General features: G+C 36.9%; 1 protein-coding gene across 1 annotated transcript in view; it reads right to left on the bottom strand.

Annotated features, from left to right (window-relative positions):
- Window positions 1–20,526, bottom strand: part of lepr (leptin receptor) — a 30,816-nt gene extending 10,290 nt beyond the window's left edge. The window contains 13 exon segments of the mRNA XM_053499020.1: window positions 1,014–1,167; window positions 1,684–1,835; window positions 1,973–2,193; window positions 2,975–3,083; window positions 3,328–3,597; window positions 9,687–9,837; window positions 10,325–10,470; window positions 14,661–14,848; window positions 15,194–15,311; window positions 16,170–16,391; window positions 17,128–17,180; window positions 18,738–18,790; window positions 20,498–20,526. Coding sequence (XP_053354995.1) covers window positions 1,014–1,167; window positions 1,684–1,835; window positions 1,973–2,193; window positions 2,975–3,083; window positions 3,328–3,597; window positions 9,687–9,837; window positions 10,325–10,470; window positions 14,661–14,848; window positions 15,194–15,311; window positions 16,170–16,391; window positions 17,128–17,180; window positions 18,738–18,739 — 1,786 coding nt within the window. The 5' untranslated portion in view covers window positions 18,740–18,790; window positions 20,498–20,526.
- Between the last annotated feature and the right edge of the window lie 792 nt (window positions 20,527–21,318).

Here is a 21,318-nt window from a genome sequence, read left to right as displayed (position 1 = left end):
ATTTTTGCATTGTAGTTACTCTTTGAATGAACTTAATTAAATCATAGAAAGACTTTCCACGTGATTCAATTGCTTTCTTTCAGCATTAAGCAATTCTGCTGTACCAACTTAATTTACAACTGACAAATTTGTTGTACCAACCCTATTCATTTATGTTGGAAGAACCTTAAAATATGCTGGCTTAACAGTATTAAATTATGTTGGACGCAGCTGTAGTAAATAATTTAAATGAATTTAATAAAATTAATTGGACTGAACCTAAGAACATGAAGTTGGGCCAACAAAATAGCTTAATGCTGAAAGAAGGCCATTAAATTATGTGGAAATTCATTCCATGATTTAATTAAGTTCATTCAACGAGTTATTTTTTTGAGTGTTGGATCCACTGTTAATGTCTCGAGGACAGACTTGTTTGTCTGGGGCATCCCATGGGTGCTTGATCGGCTTGCGATCTGGGGAGGGTTGAGGCTGGGTCAGCAGCTTTGAGCTCTTCACCTGCCAGATCCTGTGCCTAGTGTGCTGTGGTGCCCAGGGTGTTCTTGCGCATTTTTCTCTTCGTGCTATATTTGCCTTTTTGTGAGATTGGACCGGACGGGCTAACCTTTGGCCCCTGAACGCATGGCTGAGTTTCAGGTGCCAATGATCATGCCACCTGGTTACTGGTATATAATAGTTTTTCAGTTCACCTGGTGGTGGTCATAATGTTATAGCTTGTTGGTATGTACAGTATATGTTATAACATATCCTAATTCTAACATAATAAACCAAAAAAATATCTGCTTTAACCCTTTAATGAACACGGTTACTTTTGTTTAGTGCCAAAATTCAGAACTGGAGATGAAATTAAAATTTCTTGAGTTATCAATTTCTAGTAACATGCTGCTTTTAATCATAGCTTATATAAACTTTAACACTTAAATGTCAATTACCATAAGTTAACATACTTTGTTACTTAGTGCAGTGTTTTGTAAATATTAGCTACTGAAATAAATAATGGTTATTAAGAGGTTCACCTTTATTACTATAAACTGAGGACACATGAGTCTTGCTCCATTCACTCCAGTAACCCCATCCGTTATCTCTCCGGCAGCGCACCTCGACCTTATACTGCTTGCATTGATCCTGTTCTTGTATTACTGCCCATGAATCAAGGAGGGGGCCCAACATCTGTAAAAAAGCACAGATGCAAATATGTCATTACTGCAGAACAAAAAACAACATCAAAAAGAAAAACTATTTACAAAATATTTGTCTCATTATTATTGGCAATGGAAGAGCATAATTTCTTGCCATTCAAGTTAGTTCCATGGAACAACATTATCAGCCCTGTTTACTGCCACTGCTAGCATTCAAACTCTTTATTACTTGGAACCTCCAATTCAGCTCTAAAATATTGTGATCTGTCATGAACCCCCACTCATGCACTGCATGCTGGGTAACAGTAATCGCCATGTGGCTTTGCTACGATTTTGCCTTATCACTTTCTCATTTAGAAAATATGTGCACCTGTTCTGTGTTTAGCCTTCATTAATTTGCCCATTTATACCCTTTCCATTTCTCATTGCAGCCTGGATGATTGATTTTGTATATAACTGAGCCTTATTGATTATGGCTATCTACTATGATTTTTTTAACTGGCCACAATAAAACACTCGGCACGTTATGTAATCAAATCTTTCATACCTCCCACTGTAAATCTGCCCTCCCCTGCACAGGCACATAGCGTAACTCATATTGCAGATCATACACGGGCAGGTCGGGGCGCTTCCAGCTTACACTTAGTGTATTGTTGGTTAAAGTTACAGCTTCCAGGTCTGAGGGTGGAGACGGTTTCACTGCAGAACATAAGTATGACTGTCCATTACTACTGGCATTCTTATCATCATAAAAAGGTGTAACAAAACATGAATCCCAAACTCACTCCATTAAAAACAAGTCATACAATATCACAACAATAATCCTGAACACTCACCATAGTTTACAGGCAGGACAAAGACAGGAAGTGACCTGACTTTGTTATAGCCGCCCTCCACCACTAGCCACAGCTTATAACAAGAGAACAGCCTTAGGTTTTTCAGAGTGCATTCGTTAAAATCTCCAGCTCCTATTGGACACTCCTCAACCCCAGCCATGATTTCTTCATCTGTCACCGTAAATTCCTCACGTGGTATCTCCTCACAATTTTTACTATTACTTAAAAACAGAAGATGAGAGAAGAACAAAATTCCATGTAACATAAATTCCATTCTATGAAATTAAGTCTTTAATTAATATATATTTAATGTTCATTTCTATATCATCCCTAACCTCTGAGAGACGTCAAGCTCTGTTTTATCAATGAATCAATCGGTACAACTCTGAGGACTTAACAAATACTGACTCTCACTTTTATTTTTATGTGTGAACGCTAACTACAAGGGGTGTCTACAGTAAGTCAACCAATCTGGGACTTTTGATTGTGCAGAATTACATAATACTACAAAATAAAAAAAATTCTCTATATAATCCCCTGCTAGACTAATGTACCTATCCCAGTGTTTCACTAGTGCCTGGATATCATCAAGCTAAAAAGTCTTTTTAAGGAGATCCTGGGAGGCTAGCGTTTCAGATGTGAAGCAGACAGTCCAATCATGGCTCTGGCGTACTGAGAAAGCTTTCTACCTTGGGATGCTACCCAAACACTAGTAAAACGCTGGGGTAAGTGCATTAACATAGCAAGGTATTATATAGAGAAATATAGGATATTTATTTAGCAGTAGAAGCAGAAGCAGAGTCCATGTTATAAAGCAGAAGTCCTGGACTTTAAAAGTCCCGGTTTGACTTGAATACCCCCTCACACCTTAACTTCAACAGCTAGTTTACTGGGACTCATATGAGCGCAAATGTTGTTGGGTTTTTTTTCTACACTAGCATAAGAGAAGCCTTTAATTTTATTACCAACAAGATCTGAAAGGAAGAGTATGAGTATGCATACCTGTACATGAAGCGTACCACAACCCACCTACTCTTACTCCATTGACAGGTCATCCAATCAACTCTTAAATGCTGCTCAGTTTGACAGGTTATATTTGCATCAAAGTATCCTGAAAAAAAAATACACATTATTAATACTGAAGTAATACACCATTCATTCATTTATTCATTTCGTTCATCTTCTATACCACTTATCCCATACAGAGTTACAGGGGCCTGGAGCCTACCCTAGGAGACTTTATCAATTTTAGTTGTATGTATGGTAAAACCTTAAACCCTAAATTATATTTCCATGCATTTTGTGTTAGTCAATTTAAGAAAATCAGAATCCTAACTGTGCCACATCTGTCTCACCTTCCACATAGACCTTGGTATAGGCAATGCCGCACTTATATTTCTCTCCCCAGGGATAACAGCACATCAGTGTATCCAAGCCAGCCTCCTTCGGCCTGATAGTGACTGCGCTGACTCTTTCGTTGATCTTTTGGTACTGGCTTTCAGGAAGTATATCGCCATTCAGCATCCACACAGCCTTACTGGCAGTCCAGCTGTGGTTGTGAAACACACCGTACACCGTTACTTCTTCTCCGGGCCTGGTGAACACTTCAGAAGGGATGTGGGTCACTGGTGAGGGTGAAAAAAAATAAGAGAAAGGTATAAGTTAGCGTTTCACAGTAATTCATAAAAGCTTGTTAGCAAACAATGTGACAATTGTTTTCTTACAGGTGGTGTGCCAGGTGTACTGTATGAAAACCTGGGTATGATTGTCTCATATCCATTTAATCAGTGATGCTACACACCAGCTAATATGAACAAACATGTTTTTCTGAGCTACTCTTGGCTGCTGTTTATCACCAGTGAATTGATCAGATACAGTAAATCATACCCACACATAAACAGGAAATACGTTCACAAAAGAGCAACAAACTGGGTTAATTAGCAACTGTTTAGGCAGGTAGTCAACCCAGAGAAACCCTAGTGCTACTTGGCATAGTTTAGCTGTTTGTTCTCCGAAGCTTCCTGTCACACAGTTGATCTTCCATCTTGATCTAAGTGAGTGCATTGAACCTTTCCATGTAGGTTACCATGGACACGAAGCCTAACAAGTGTTTGACAAATGCACTAAAATCCTGCTCACATGCTGCAAGACAAATATCGATGAAAGAATCAAGCTCGCTTTTTTTTTCAATGGATATCTTTTTTTTTGTAATTGAAGTTCAATAAAGTACGAGCATTGAATGTCACTTAAAAGCATGGTTACATTGCCACCGCAATTTGCAGCATTGTGGGAGCACTAAATGCCCACTTATATATACAGACAGACAGACAGACAGACAGATAGATAGACAGATAAATAGATAGATAGATAGATAGATAGATAGATAGATAGATAGATAGAGAGACAGATAGATAGATAGACAGATAGATAGCTAGAAAGATAGACAGATAGATAGATAGACAGATAGATAGATAGACAGATAGATAGATAGTCAGATATTATGTCACGCTCATGCTAATAATCAGTACTTTCATTTCAGGCTCCTATAAATAATTAAAGCACTCATTTTCGCTTCCTATCTACTTATGTGAGAAGCCAGAAAAAGCAGGTCACAGATTTTGCCTTCTATAATTTCCTTAAACGTTCAGTAGAAGATTGTGTTATCATTCCTTTGAAATGATATTATCTGTAATGATATGGACACGGGTGAAAAGAGAAATTTAAATGCAAGGAGTTCAGCATACACTTGTCTGAGGAACTATACAGTATATACACACACAGTATAATATATTTACCCCCATGTTATCTCATGGAGGAGAACATGTAAAAAGAATATAAAGAGGAGAACAGGTCAACATGAGGCAAAACTGAAAAAGACTACAGAGAGCTTACAGACGTCAAAACCTTTGTCACTGCGTCCCCTTCTCTTCTTCCTACCCCGTTCTTCTCTCGAAGTCATCGACTGAGTTTATGAGCTGTGCTCTCATTCTGCTGCAATTCTCTCCACAGTTCCCTAAACTGCTCCTTTTGTCTGTTTTTATATTATTTACTTAACTTTTTTTTCACTAAAATCTCCATCATACACACCAGGTCTCTGAGCTTGTTTTGTCAGACTTTTTTTAGTTTTATGGAGATTCTGATGAGATGAGCCTGAGGAGGAGATCTTTAAAAAAAATGACCTGATGGAAAAAGGAAACTCATAATTTGAAGCGCACAATCTATTTTGTGTGCTTGCGTCCATGATTATTTATGGGCTCAGTGAAAGTAAATTGCTGATCATCTAACCACCCATAATGAGATGATGGAAATTTAGTTAGTTACGGTACATCCTGAAAAAAACATTGGTGAACACACTACAGATTCTTACACTAATAGGTTCACCATACCAAACCAAATGCTTTCTGGTCTGATAGCCAGCTGCACATCTTCAGATAAATATTTTTTTTGTCATTATTTGTTTGCTGTCTAGAAGGTAGTATAAGAACATCTACTCATGTACTAAGAAACAGCTTCTTCCCACAGGGCTTGTCATCTTAATGAATTAGATCAACCCACTGGAACTGCATCCCCCGTAACTGCCTCCACACACAAAGATCTGCCTTTAAACATCACGTCAAACACCACTCCAGCTTCTATAGAAGTAATAGATCTACAGTATATCACTGCTGCATTGCTATTAAGACTTTCACTCTATTACTCTATTAGTACATTACATTTTGCACATTCTCTACTCTGACACATTACATGGTGTAGTGCTATGTCACTACAGGGTTTTTTTTTTGTGCCAATAACCGGTTATGCTTTTAAAACTAGTCTGTTATATCTTTTATGTATGATCTGTCCTATTTAGATACACCTAATAAAAGGGGTGAGTGAAACATTATCCCTCCTCCGGTTATATTTTAGCACTTCTTTATCAGTGCTTTTCCGTTCAGAGCTATTGTCTGTGGGTGTATCTGTATCATGAAAGAGCAGAAACAGAAGTGTTCGGATATCTGCAGTCAAATTTGGACCGATATTCTAAGAAGGAGGGAGAATTATTACACGGATTCATCCGACGAGGCAGAAAGTAAAGACAAACGAACGGACCATTAGATGGAGAATTGATTCTTACGGTTTTCTGGCATCCTCATGGTCCAGGTTTACAACATTATCAGGATAAAGATTCCACCATCGGCAGTGCTCGTTACAGTGAGATCCACACTGAAGAGCTGAAGCCTAAACTTTAGATCAAACGCGGAGGACTGCTATCCAAGGACGCTGTGATCTTTTTGAGGTGTTAAAGCATCCTCCATATAGTCCTGATGTCGCTCCATTTGACTTTCAACTGGTTGGTCCCCTGAAAGTAGCTCTTTGAGGACGAGGATTAACTTTTGATGAAGAAGTGAAGAAAGTGGTGCATTTGTGGGTCACAGCTCAACCTAAAACATTTTCTGAATTAGGACAAAAATGTTCCCCTGACTGCCAAATATACCCACCCACTTCCAGATGCCATTAAATATGTCAGTTTAACTGCCAGCACAGCCTGGAAAAACCCTTAGACGCTTACAGACAGAGCGTCCTCCATCTTAGGAAAGTTAGTCATTGAGCTACAAAGAGGGCTCTTAGTTTTAGAGTAAACAACTTGAGCCGAGCAAATGTGCTGCAAGTCATGGTACATCCTTGAGTAGTATAATATGATATGCTCATTTGTTACAGTGTTTTTTTTTTAATTAATATTGCTAACACTCTCACTCACTCACTTATCATCTATACCGCTTTATATTGTATTCAGGGTCACGGGGGACCTGGAGCCTATCCCAGGAGGCTTAGGGCACAAGGCGGACAGGGTGCCAATCCATCACGGGGCACACACACGCGCACACACACACACACACACATTTTATTGTTAACAATTAAGCCTAAAAGCCATTGAAACTAGAAATGCCCTGTGTATCCTGGATGGATAGTTTTACAAGTGCACTAACAAAATAACTTCAAAGCATGACATTACCTTCAGTGTCCACTGTCCTTTCTTTGATTTACTGTATGACTGCTGAAAACTAATAATCACCAATAGAGGACGCATTGTAAATAACTTCAATACCCTTGTTGCATTTCACAAACAATACGTTGGACTACTGCTCCAAGAAAAAAAAAATAACATTGTCCCACAATTATTTATTTATGTCCTACACTTTTTTTTTGGAATTATTTAGTACAGCATGTGGAATTGGTCTAAAGCAGGAGACACAAAAACACACCCAAATAGAAAATACGAACACACAATATGGTAATACATAGTTCAATATTTTATCCATGTCCAAAAGTAAATGATACTTCTCTCTTTAGTCATATACAGTATAACAGATAATAGTTTTATTCTCAGCCAGACAGCTAAACGCATTCCGCATTACTTAAGTGAGTCACTGTTTGTGCATCTGTGTGTGTAGGTTTCACCCTTGAGTTCTTTCATAAGCACTGCCTCAACTTTTCAAAACATTAGGTCACACTGTGCCGCTTTAAACTCCCAAAACTGCTGCAAACCATCCGAAACCGATTCCTATGGTATTTTGTGTACTTTATAGAGGCGTATTTAGATGTGCAAATTTACACAAACACACTTACACACCAGCACCCTCAGTAGGGTCACAGCTGACTTAATGTAATAATCTGGTTCCAAAGGTGAGACATTGGACCATACAATCCTGTTAGATTTTTCAAGCCAGTGTTTAATGTTAAACTCCAAAAGAACTTTCATCCAAGCTTTCCCGGCAAAAATTGGTCTGGCAACCCTAAAAGTCACCGCATCAGAAACAACTGCCTAAATGAATAATTTCTAGCAAGACAGTATAATGATGGGCTACAGCACAACAAGCACTCTGTGGTTTGGTGAAGGACTTGAGCACAATACGAGCTGATGCAGAAAACATCCATAGAGAGCTCTCTATCACTTACACAACACAGCCAAGGAACCCGAAAATTTGCATGAAAAACAAAAAAAGGAAGAAAAACTGAATTAATTAGGGACTTAATGGATAAGTTGTAAAATAGCACAGAGCTAATCATTGTCCAAATCTATTAACCAATGTAAATGTCTAACTAAGAGCTTTAATGTTCAGGAGAAAGAACATACAATAGCACTAATAAAAATGGAAAAGCTGTAAAAACAAGGTATACTATTTAATCACTGCATTCTGCCATCCTAATCAAATGTTTTTTCGTTTTTCTTTTTCTTGGGCTATGTTCCTTTATCCTAGGGTACGCCAAATCATATAATTTCATCCACAAGATCTGGCACAGGTTTTATACAGGACACCCCCCTTCTGTCACACCCCTCACATTCCTTAACCAGGTTTGGGACCGGCACTACATGCAGTGGCTGAATTGTATGGGGTTTAGAGTTAAGAGCTTTGCCCAAGGACCCAACAGTGACCCGAAAGTGGCAAGGACCGAACACCCGACCCTCACCCCGGAGCCTCAAACACCTGAGCCACTACTGACCCTCCTAGTTTTATCCTTTAAATGGATGTAAATTATTAATGACGCTTCATTCATACATAAATACATTGTTAATTTTTCAAATAAATATTTTTATATTGTAATTACCTGGATCACGTCTCATATACAGTGCAACTTTATTTTCTAAAACGTGTTAGTGCCTTAATAGTGCAAGCTATTTCACTTTGATAGGAATTACAACTAAAAAGGATTCTGTAGAATTATCTAGCAAAATTACTTATCCTGATAGAATTAAACACTATTACATGAGAAGGAGTTACTGTTAACAGCAAGGATTTGATCTATCGTTGACGAGATATGATATCGCAACCTTAAGTGTGATATTCCTTTTATACAACAGTTCCACAAACACCATTTATTGTCAACAGATTATACATTTTCTTCGGCGACTGGTGGAACTAACTAAACGCAACTGGCTGAGCTGGTGACCGACAGTTAGCGTAATTAACAGTGGTGAAAGTAGTTTTAAATTCTTACCGGTAAAAAAAGGTGGGGAATATAAAACATGGAGGATCCCAAATAGTGTTAAATGAAAAGTTACTGTGCAAGGGTGTGTACAGTCCATTATCCTACACACTAAGTAGTGCCCTTGATCAGGGGTTGGAGAGCGATTTGGGAGTCAGCCTTGTGTTAGGAGCCAGTTAGCTTTGTAGCTTTGTGGTTCAGAGGTGTTTTAAAATGACTTCGAAGCAGTAAACAAAGCAGTAAGCAATGTGCTGTTTAAAATGTCAGAACATTATTAGATGTGTTTTTTGCTCAAAGTGCTTCTGTGACTGCATTTGAATTTGCTTTTTGACAGGCAGCTGCTCTCTCCTCAGTACTGTCGAGTAAGGTCGAGGGTCTGACCTATTTTCATCCAACCTGGTGACCAATGGTTTGTGTAATTTATACACCCATTACAAAATACAACATCGTTTTTAGAACACCTGGGACGTGAGTAACACACTCGGGGGACAGCGCTATCCGCTCTTTCCGCTTGCGTGGGCTCACAGACACCTCTGATCGGCCGTGATTAATGTGGGAGCACGAAGTACCTCTCATCCCTCCCCACTAAAAGCGCTCGGCCAATCAGCTCTCTCTAGAGCTCCGGCTGCGAGAGGTTACAGCATCACCCTGGAATCGAACTCGCAATCGCCGGATGATAAGGCGAGCACTTTACCAGGAATAGTTTTGCCTTAAAGGAACTATTAGGAAGACTGTGTGAGGATACTACCATCAAGCGTGATGTAGAATGGGTGGCTCCAGTCGCTCCACTCGCTCCAGTAGTGCAGGTGATGGAGGCTCCTGCAGCGAACCTGAACTGTGTATTCGACTCCAGAAGTGAGCTCACGCAAAGACACCCACGGATGCTGGACATTAAACACCTAAGACAGTTGAACACACGGTCATGCACAAACATATAGAAATTTTAAATTAGTGTTAAAAATCGTAGAACTGATGTTCTACAAATGTATCACAAAAACAAAGATTTAATTTAAGCACATGTTCAGAGCCAATTAAATGCAGTTAGCATCTAAACAGAAGTGCATAAGTGGTCTACAAAAGATGCAGTAGGTAATAAGGATATGGTATATACAGTATAAATCTACAGTATGTCTATAGTAATATATAGTATAACACATCGTAACTGTGCAGTAGATAGACGTATCTGGAAGATAACATGCTCAGAAGTAACATGATATGCATACTGTGTGTACGTACTGTATATGAGTTCTGAATGATATGGTACATACAGAATAAATAAATACAGATGGAATATACAGTAGTAGTATGCATATTTACACTAAAACAATCTAAACCTAAATGATGAAATGTAACAGTGTTATTTTAGTCATTGCTGGTTTTACTCACCTCCCAGTGTGCGAGAGAAGTATTGGGTGAGTAGCGGAGCTCGTAGTAAAGTGGGTGTTTATTATTTTCTGACTCATTCCAGGCGATCATCACCTCCCCGTTAATAGTTACGTTATAACGCAGATGTAATGGGGCGTCTGGCTTCCCTGTGAAGAGAGGTCGTTCAGAAAACATTACAAGGAGTCCATCTTTATGCTTTTCTAACCAGATGGTCTTACAACGTGAAAGCACTAGACTTTATTTCGGTGTGAATACTTACTATTATTATCACTATAACCTTGATGATATATATTTATTTTGAGATTTCTTCATGAACGATTGTTTATGGCTGTATAATTTCTGAAATGTATAAAAATCCCACTCCCTAGTTGAATCCTACAATGTTCAATGGCTGTAATAACCACAAAAGCAGACCTCATTATTAGTACTATCAGTAATCTCACTCAAAGTGATTCCCTTAGGCAATAAATGTGACTACATTCATGGATTAAAAAAACACAGGTTTTTTTATTTTTTAACTACAAAGTTTAAGTGGGTGTACAGCTGTTTTTACAATGGTTATCTTCGATATATTTTTTTTTACACGTTTCAGATCTCTAATCCATCGCGCCTCTCATCCATCTCACCTTATCAGTCACCCTTTGTTAATCTACACTGCATTAAACTGTTTTAGTGGAAAACGGCTTTCTCTACATTAGTCATCACGTTGTGGTGCAAAGGGCATTGATTTCACACACGCACTCCTTTGCATACAAATGCTTTGCCTATCAGTAAGAATCTACCTGTTTATCATGGTTTCACTAGCACCTCTAAATCCCTCAAGCACCTGAAATCTGCCCATGCATAATTAGCTCATCATGTTTTGGGACATGGTCTCCTCAACAAAAAAAAAAATTAAACTAATTGTGAGACAACAAATCAAGGATTTTCTGTCTAGTATTGAATTATTTAGATTTGTAGATGAATGTCAATATTTCCCATTGTTATCTCACATCGGAGATGTAATAGTGTCTCATTATTCAGTAATTAAATAAGGACAGGCAGGAAAGTCAAACAGTGATTAAATTAGTGTCATTATACAACCAGGAATTACTTAATGATACCATGATAAACATGCTGAATGAATGTCACAAACAGGAAGATCGGTTATTTTTGTAACCGCATACAATAGCTCTAAAATAGACATACAAATTAAGGCTATTTGCTTCAAAATATAAAAACAAGAGGCTTTTCTGCTTATGCGGATCTGAACACTATACTCTAAGCCTTGCTAAAGGTCACAGCTCACGTAATACCTTGTGTAATTTACATTAGTGAAAAATAAAAATATCAGAATAGTTTGTGGTTAGTTTAAATCTATGGTTCTTAACCTTGGCCCTGGAGGACCACTACCCTCCACATTTTAGTGATTATTTAACTAATAAAACAATTAATAGCTTGTTTTTAATTGAAATCGGTGTGGTAGGGCAGGGGAAAACATGAAAATATTCAGGACAGTGGTCCTCCAGGAGTGGGATTAGGAACCACTGGTTTAAATTGTTCCGACAGACCAGGTTGTGAGCGTTAACTAAGACACCAAGATACCCCGCACCACACCATGTCCCCCCATGGAGAGTCTCATAGTTTGCACAAATGGAAATGCACTTAAAAGATCATAAAAAGTGTCCTATAGTGTACTACAGTATAACATAAGTATACTAAAAGTATCGTTTAGTGTCCAGTTTGCGTTAGGACCTTTCCATACAAAAACAGCTGTAGAACTGTTAACAATGACAACTGTAACAAATCTAAACAAACTTAGCAAATAATTTGCTCCTTTTGTGCTGTGTGAGAAGTTTAAAATGCACCACCTGCAGGATCATAAAGGAACAGCAACACTTTACCACTTTAAATGCAAACACATAATATATATATATATATATATATTATTTTTTTTTTTTTATTTATTTTTTTTTTTATCGATTTTGGAGTCAGTCTGATGACACAAAGAAATTGTGACATGTGACTGAATTCTAAAATCAGCAGTTCATAACTTCTTCAAAAGGTGACAAGCAAGATTACCCACCAGTCACTGCACTTCGCTGCGCCGGAGTAGAAAAATACTTTATGCTTGGCATTAATCATACTGTATTCGTTAGCAAATTTACATATTCGAGGTCTGTCCGGAAACTGTCCAGCCATTTAATATAAAAACCAAAGACATTTACTGAAGAAAATACAAGAAAAACTGTACATAAGACAATGACACCACCCTTTAAAGACCGTACCCTGGGACCTCGCACACTTCTCCCAGTGTCTCATCCACTGTTCAAAACAAATCTGCAAGTTCCCCTGTTGGAATCACCATCAGCTGCCACATCATATTTTACTGAATCTATTCAACAGTCTGAAATATCTTCCTTAGTTTAGGGGGGAAAAAAGTCACTGGGCTCCAAATCTGGGCTGTAGACGTGGCTGAGTCACTTGGGTGAGTATATCCACTCATTTTTTCATCCGCAAAGCTTTCTGAATCATCCAAAAAGTTTCTGCGGAGGAATGTTCAAGGTTAATGCAAAAGTTGATGCAGATTTGTTGCTCTGCTCGATCAGTCATTTTGAAAGTGAGAGCCACACTCAATGGCGTCTAGCGCCCCACTGACCAGTACAGTAAAGTCACACAAATCGTTATATTAATAATGGCTGGATACTTTATGGACAGATAAGGTATGGACATACTTTATATATATTAACTGGTTATGTTATTATGTAAATATTTGTAATGTAATATGTAATTTATTGATCAATTTTACCCTTTTTAAAGTCGATCAAATCCTTTTGCTTGCCCATTAGTCCTGCTTCCAACACAACTTGTTCGTTTGCAGCCTCATGTATCCCACCTACTTCTACGTAAGTGCCACTGCAATGACAAGGGCCAAATTGTGATGGCTAGACTGGACTGGGTCGAACTGTAGCTTAAATTGCTAAATAGGGTAATGCTAGTTCCAATAGAAAAGTCTCAGAACACAGTGTTGTGTTTTGGTGGGAAAATAGGAGACTTGGTGGGTGATCATAATGTGGTGTAGTGATAATGTCTGTATGTAGATTATTTTCAAATTATTTCATATTAGGGTGTCATCCTTTATAAAGACATAAAAGTTTAGAATAGATTTCTTAAATTATTCTTAAATATTAACAGAATTATAAGTAGGAAAAGAATAATATGTTTATAAAATACAGTGGAACCCTGCCATACAAATGTCCTGCCTTACAAATGTTGAATTTTTGCAAAAAATTTGCATCGCCATACTGTATGCATTTTTGGCATACGAACAAACAAACCGAACCAAAACGAACGCCTAAGTTGCATGTAAGTACAGGAACTGTTCAAAACTTTCGAAACAGGACAGAAGCAATAAGAAAAGGAAGCCAATTTCAGTAAAAATTAAGAAAGAAATAATTGCTTAAAAACCAGCCAGTGCCAAGAGGAATCATAAATTAACGTTAAGTGAGGTTTAATGTCTGTTTATTTTATATTTACAGTACATGTCTTTTCTAAATGTTTTGATTGTTTTTATATGCAGAAATATAATTACAGTGTTAAAAATTGGTTATAGTTTGTAATAGTTAATTAATATTAATTAATTAAAATTAATATGTTTTTTTTACCATTTATATGTTAATATTAATGGCTGGAACGGATTATCAGCATTTACATTCATTTTTATGCTAAAATTCGTATTGCAATATAAATTTTCGCAATAAGAACTAACCTTCTTGTTGTACTGTACATGTATCCCCAGAAAGCTATTAGAATGGGAATACTCAAGAGCTTTATTAATAAGCATTTCTTTTAGTGAGATCAGATTTCCATCATGCTATAGTACTATAGTCTGAGCTGTACCTGTTGAAAGCTTTACTGCCTTATGAGACAGAATGTGAGAGCAGGTGCTGGCATGTTTTATCAGTGGTGCATCTACAGTATAAAATCAAACACATCGTTCATATCAGCTCACTACAAAGCAAGGCAAATAAAGTAAGATGTCTCGTTTTTTATAGAAAAAAAATCAAAACAGCCTTACCTATGAGTTAAAAATAAAAAATAAAAAATAAAAGAATGTTCTTCCTACAAGTAAAAACGATAAAAATGATAATCACATTTGTAGATTTAAATGAAAAAGTTTGCACAATAGGATTTTATAAGGAAGATAAGGGTACAGCTGGGTAACAAAGCAGGACAGGACAGGGAACAAAAGCCCAAAGTGAAAGGGGAATTTCTGACAATGTGATTTTTTGATCCACGATGCTTAATGCAGAAACTTGAGAAAAGTCAGTGATAAAGATTCTTATGTGTGACTTACGCAGCAGATCAGTGCTGATGTGTATTTCGGGTGTCAGTAAAGGATGAGCGCTGAGAAATCCGCTAACAGATAATGAGACAGAGCTGTTTTTGTGGTGAAGGGCCAAAGAGCATGTGATCTCATCTTCACCAGCACACTGCACCTGAGTAGTGATGTTCGTTTTATCTGGCGATGCCTCAGACTCCAGTCTGAAACAAAAAAGGACGTCGTGGAATTTAATAACTTGACTTTTGCCTTTTATAAAATTCTCATTGTCCACAAGTATTGTGTCCCACACGAGACTACTTTCCTACATTTCATGCGTACCCCAATTTCACTAAACTGCCATGTAGGCATGAGAATTTTTTTATCGCTAAGAATAAATGGTCCACATTTCAAATAAAAATCCTATGAACCATAAACACTGTGTGTCACTCCCCTGTGCGTGCTTATGAAGTTCGATGTTCCATATCAAATACAAATATTTATTATACCAGCCTACAGATTAAACAGTCAGAGGAAATATATACAAACAGAAGACTCATGCTACTCACCGCAGGCTAATAATCAGCTGACTGCCGTCTGGAGCTGTTGCTCTTTGAGGTTTTAGATAGCATATTACATTCGCTTGTTTGTCTTCGAGCTGGCAACGGATGTCCAAGCAAGTGCTTTCTGGAAAGAGATTCAGTTAACACGTTCATCTTTTAATACAGCTCAAGCCAATTAAGTCACCACTCAGCATGACCTTTTAATCAGGCTGGTCAGAACAAAGCTCCGTTAGTGTGTACTCACACAGGCTAAACGTCAATCAAGAAAATATTCATTTAATCTTGATGTTCTGCTCAGAACGATATGAAATATCTTCTCATGAATGTCAAATCACTCATCATTGTCACAAAAATGCTTTACTTTTTTCTTCTTCTTTTTTTTGCTCATTCAATTGAATTTTTTTAAATGTGCACTGCTTTTTTGTGCATGGGAAGAGATTTATGTCTGACCTAGTTTCTATTCCTGTTTTCTTATTGCACAGCTCTGTCTTTTACAGCTCAACAGTCTATAAATCTTCTCACTTATATAATATGTTTATAACGCAGTCATCTTATAGTCAGCAATTGAGTTGGGGTGTAATAAGAATTGATCATCATGACTATCAATTTGATGATGAAATCTAATTCAAATTCATAGCTTTGGTCCCCTCTGGCTCGGCATCTCCCTCCCATGACACTCATGCATAAAACTGACATAATTGTATTTTAGAACTACCTGGGTCATTTTGTAATTTCTGCATTTAGCAACAACATCTCTAAAAAACTCAGTTGTTTTCCGCAGCTGCAGGACATATACAAGATGTACGATCGGTTAGAATATAATCTGTACTGTGGTCGTAGTTTATCGAAGCAGTAAAAGCTGGACTTGGCTTCAAGAGTTCATTAACTCCACTGTTGTGAGGCTGCTGAGCTGATAAGCAGTGAAAAGTCCAACCCTAAAAAATTTTCATTTTTAGATAAATATGCAATAAGTAATGATCACCAGAGACGTCTTGAGATGCACTGGAATCATCTGAAGTGGTTGTGGAGTTTTGGATGTAGCACTGGTACTGATGAAGGCTGGTGATGTGACTGAGGCTCTGATTGTGAACACTGGCCTCGCTGGCCTTTCCATTAGAAGTCAGGGCACAACACAGCTTGGCTCGCCACTGCAGATCCTCATACACACCAGGCCAGTTATTTAAAGGGCTTAAAGCTGCTGCAGCTGAAAGAGATCAATCAGACAGACCATTAACTCCAGAAAACTTAAACACATTGACTATATACCATGCAATAAGGGCATCATCATAAATGTAAACCTACTACAGTATATAGTGGGCAGTGGTTCAGTGAAACTGCTCAGTTAACAATAATCAACCGTCTAATGTGGGTGAGTCTGTACTCACTGTAACTTGTGTTTTCTTCCCCTTTAAATTCACACAGCTAACTCTCACTCACTCACTCACTCGTCGTCTATACCGCTTTAACAGTATGGGTTTCCAAACTACTGTTTGGAAGAACGCCAGTTACTTTTCTTTTATCTTTACACAAATTCACCATTGCACTGTAGCATTATGTTTAATTTGTGATAAAAAGCACTTATATGATTTATGAATAACGGTTCCAAATCGACTAAAAACAACTGACATTATGTTAAAATGTGCTCAATCTTTCAAATCATCTCCAAAAACAGTGTTAAATAAGAATCTAATATTTATATTCTATATTCTAATATTTTAATCACACTGTTGCTGTGCTTAGAGTTTTTGTTCTTAGCAAACCTATTTTGCGTGTGATACATTTACATGATCTGGTATCATAGAAATGCCCTCGAGCATCATGATATGCAAATTTCCTAAAAAAACAAGAATGTACCGTACCATTAAAATTTACAGTAAAATCAACAGAATGCTGATGACTAAATGTTTTGAGTAAAACATGGATATGGGCCAATCACTCACCATGTAAAGCAATGATGATATTCAAAATGACAAACACCCTCATGGAGAAAAACCTGGAAAAGAAAAAGCATCTGTTAAACGACTAGAGGCATGAGTCAGCCTCTTTTATTGTGGGGGAGATAAAGCACTGAGGTACGCACATTATAACCAGGCTCTGTCACTGCTTTAGTCACTCAGAGGGCTGCAGAGTTCAAATGGTCTATTAATCCTTACTACAGCCCTAAGCAGTGTTCAAGCCCATAAGCCATGGCACACTGCGAAGGCAAACTGGCAAGCACTGATAAAACATTCTGGTATGATGCTTTATTAATACACTAATGTACTTCCATACTGCTCTTAATTCGTAATAATTTCCCTTGACCTCAATGCATATACCTAGGGTTGTGCTCTTACATCTACATCTATTATAATATTTTGTTATGTTTCCACTTACTTATACCGTCTTTTGAAGATTCATATAGTACCACAGCACTGTTGAGGTTATGAATCCAATTGGGCAGAAGGTATGATTTAGAGTTTCAATGTGCATGTTCTAATATGTGAGCGTTTCTATGGTAACAACTCGCTCACAGTAAAATGAATGCTGGGCAAATCTACAAACTCTACCCTTCATAATAAATCGATAAAAACATTGCTATTTAACAAATGTGCCCAGGGAAAAGAGCGGTCGGCCTGTGATTGTTGCAAGGTAATGCTTCCCTTTTTTAATTAAAAGAGGTTGTACAGTATGTTAAGCCCAGGGTATACAGTATATGCTTGTCCATATGAGTAAAGGTCAAATAAAAATAAAAAAATAAGGTCATAAAGGTAAATTCTATAGCTATATTATATAGATAACATCATTACGATTACTGAAAGGGCTTGGCCTCTCCAAATCAGCACTACCCTGTACATGTACAGTAGCACACTTATGGAAAACCAACCAACCCAAAGTCTTGTTGTGAGAGAAATAAATTAGCAAAAGACACTAAATACATATTGTTTAAATCAAAGAAATGTGCATTTTTATGTTATGCTTTAGCATTACAAAATTTTAAAAGATGACCAAAATAAAGCTGGCGGTTACGCTTCTCACATCTTGTTATATGGTTCCTTTGTTTAGGATTCTGAGCCGCGCAAGTTTGCAATTTTCATTTGCCTTTTCCTCTTTATCCCACTGACATTAATTAATTACTTAGAGGAAATGTCATTGAATTAGTGATGAACAGGCAATGTAGATTGAGGTTGTTTTCTTTGCGTCACCAACCAGGCTAAAACTCGGTTAGGTATAGGCATATTGTTCCATTGCTAAAATCAATAAGTACACTTTTAATGTTGTTTTCTCTATTTTCTTCATTTCCCTCTCTACATTTTAGTTCTGGCTCTAAAAGAGTTGTCATTTTATTTGGTTGTTTAAATGCATTTTTATTAAATAATTAATGCAGGCTCATTTTATTTCATTTTATTTTATTTTCTGCTCTCTCATACAGTACTTGGTTTGAAGGTTAGGAGCATTGAGGTATTTTAACAGTTATGTTTGTGTACAGGCCATAACCTGGTTATACTGCTTTTTTACAATAGACACGCAGGAATCTGAGAACCACGTCTACTTAATCACACTGGATACATACATGATGTCACCCTCAGTCTAGCATCACTTCTGTCCTCAATGGATGGAGTATTTCTGCAGGAAAAGACAGGGAGGAAAAAAAATGAGCAGTGCATTCTCTGAGGTAAGGGGAGAAATGGTTGAAGGAGTTTAATTAACTGAACGATTAACCTCGTTTCCATGAACTCATTAAAAGGAACAATCCACTTGAATAATTTTGTGATAAGCACAAAGCAACGTTGATGCTATTCTGTTTCTCGTACTGTAGCATTCTGCTATGATGAAATTATTTTCATGGCAAACTAAAGTCCTTACTTTAGTTAAAGGACATAAACTCTTTCTTATCTATATTATTAATAGCTTGTATTAAGCCTGCTATTAGATCGAGTGATTTTAAGTACTGTACGTGGGAATATACAGTATTTAAAATTAATCCATTCAAAAGTCATACAGTGCTTCTTAGCTTTTCATTCACTTTTACAGTACATGTTGTCAGATGACACGCCCTCAGGCAGACCTGCAAATGTACAGCAATCTCCTTTCATTTCATCCCACGCACGGATGGCAAGGTGAAACCTGTTACGGCTTAATTTCTGACATGTCCTGTTGCAATTCAAATTTAAATCAAACACATGACTAACAGCCTAAGTTCCACTGACAATTACACCCTGTTCATATATTAATTCATTTAATGAGTAAAAATTTAACTATTAATATGTAAAGAAATCTTTTCCAGCTGTTATGTTCTATTTAGAGCAGTGTGACATTAAATCATTAAACTGAACATTATTCAAGACAAGTAAGTGGCCAAACACTCCATTAGACCAGAACAACGTGCTCGTTCTCAATATTCATGTCTATCACACATGAAAACAAGCCTGAAGCCCCATTTTAATGCTATAAAGCCTGAGCCTTGACACTCTTTATGAATGTTAACCAAGCTTACGAGAGGTGCAAAACAAGCTTATTGTGGCACATGTGAACATAATGTTATTTGGAAGAGTATAGGTTTCACCTTTTAGAATATGCAACAACATGCTTTTTAGCTTTTTATTGCTGTAAAGTTGATAAACAGTATCTTTAATTGGAGGTACAAATCCCTTTAACCTTCCAGGACCAGTCTGCACCTTCAGACTTGTAATTATAGGCCTCAAGACATATAATTTAATAACCAAAAATAATTTATGGCTAAAAGTATCATTAGTGTTGGAAAATCATCCCAGGATTAGCATTTAAATCCGACTCTAGGTATTATTCAAAAAATTATATTGTGTAGATCTTGGTTCCAGTCTTAGTGGAAAGTCTGATTATTATTTAAAATCTGGCCATGTTTGGGTGTTTAGTTGCTGCGAAATGGATCTACTGACCCAGTCTCACTATTATTGGTTAATTGGCCCAGTGTGTCTATATAAAAATATTAATTTGGGGGGAAATTAACTACCTAATTACTACCTATATAGTTATTACTGAGTATTCTGCAATGGGTTGGCACTCATGGGTTTTTCAGGGCAGATACTGATACTGATTATTCATAATAAAGCAAAAATTTAAATCTTGGGGTTAACTTCACAGTATTATACAGACTCCTACACAAAACTTTGTAGAAATGCTTTTAAGCATGTTTTTAAGTAAAGTAGAACTTTTTCATATTAAAATAAAAAGTTTGAAAAAAACATTCACCTTAAAGTTAACTTGCATACATAATACATAAATAAAAACAAAATAGCTTTCTGGAGATTTATATAAAAAAAAATAAGGTAAGAATAAACAAAGTACCCTTACAATTGTAATAGTACAATTTACACTGAAATCATCAATCAGAAAGCATGTCTGCTCAGTATGCTCTCCAGTGACACGGCTCTCATTCCTCTCATAAATTGCAGAGAATTCACCAAAGACATGCTCACTCGACTAGGAACAAAAATGACAGATACCTTTAACATTTATTTATTTATTTTTATTATATTTATTTTAATAATACTAAAAATAAATAAATAAATGAAGTTAAATATCTGCCATGATAACTGATTATAACCAGGCTGATAATTAGATGACCCCTAGCTTGCACCCCATTTAAGGTGGCCCCTACCTCATGCCCCAAGTTCTGTGACATAGGCTCCAAGTCCCCTCATGTGCCTACACAGGGTTAAAGGTATAGAAAGTGAGAGAATGAATAAACAAATTAATGAATTGTTATTATTGGTGCTGAAATATTTCATTTTGTGAAAAATATCTATTTAGCATAATTTAGGCAATCTGAATATTTCATTTAGCCTGAAATGTCCTGGTTTGAGTATTATTGGGGCATTCTTAATAATTGTTTTGCTAGGGAAAAGGATTTGGTGTAAATACTACTAGGTTGGACCAAGTATTTAATAAACCAGAACATAAACTAGTTTAAGTTTTACTGACACAGCCCATGTATACAGGAGTAGACCTGATTTGAGCATTCAGAGGTAGTCAAAGTATTTGACATTTGGTTTTAGTTAGGGGATTTGATTTTTTTCCAGGTAAGAATATGATTTAAGCATGATTGAGATGTATATATTTAATATTTTCTTAACCTCTGATAATCTCCAGGCAGACACACACACTCATACACT

Source organism: Clarias gariepinus, chromosome 6, assembly GCF_024256425.1.
Source record: "Clarias gariepinus isolate MV-2021 ecotype Netherlands chromosome 6, CGAR_prim_01v2, whole genome shotgun sequence".
NCBI lineage: Eukaryota > Metazoa > Chordata > Actinopteri > Siluriformes > Clariidae > Clarias > Clarias gariepinus.
Note: the sequence above shows the minus strand (reverse complement) of the source record. Positions and strands in the feature narration are given on the sequence as shown.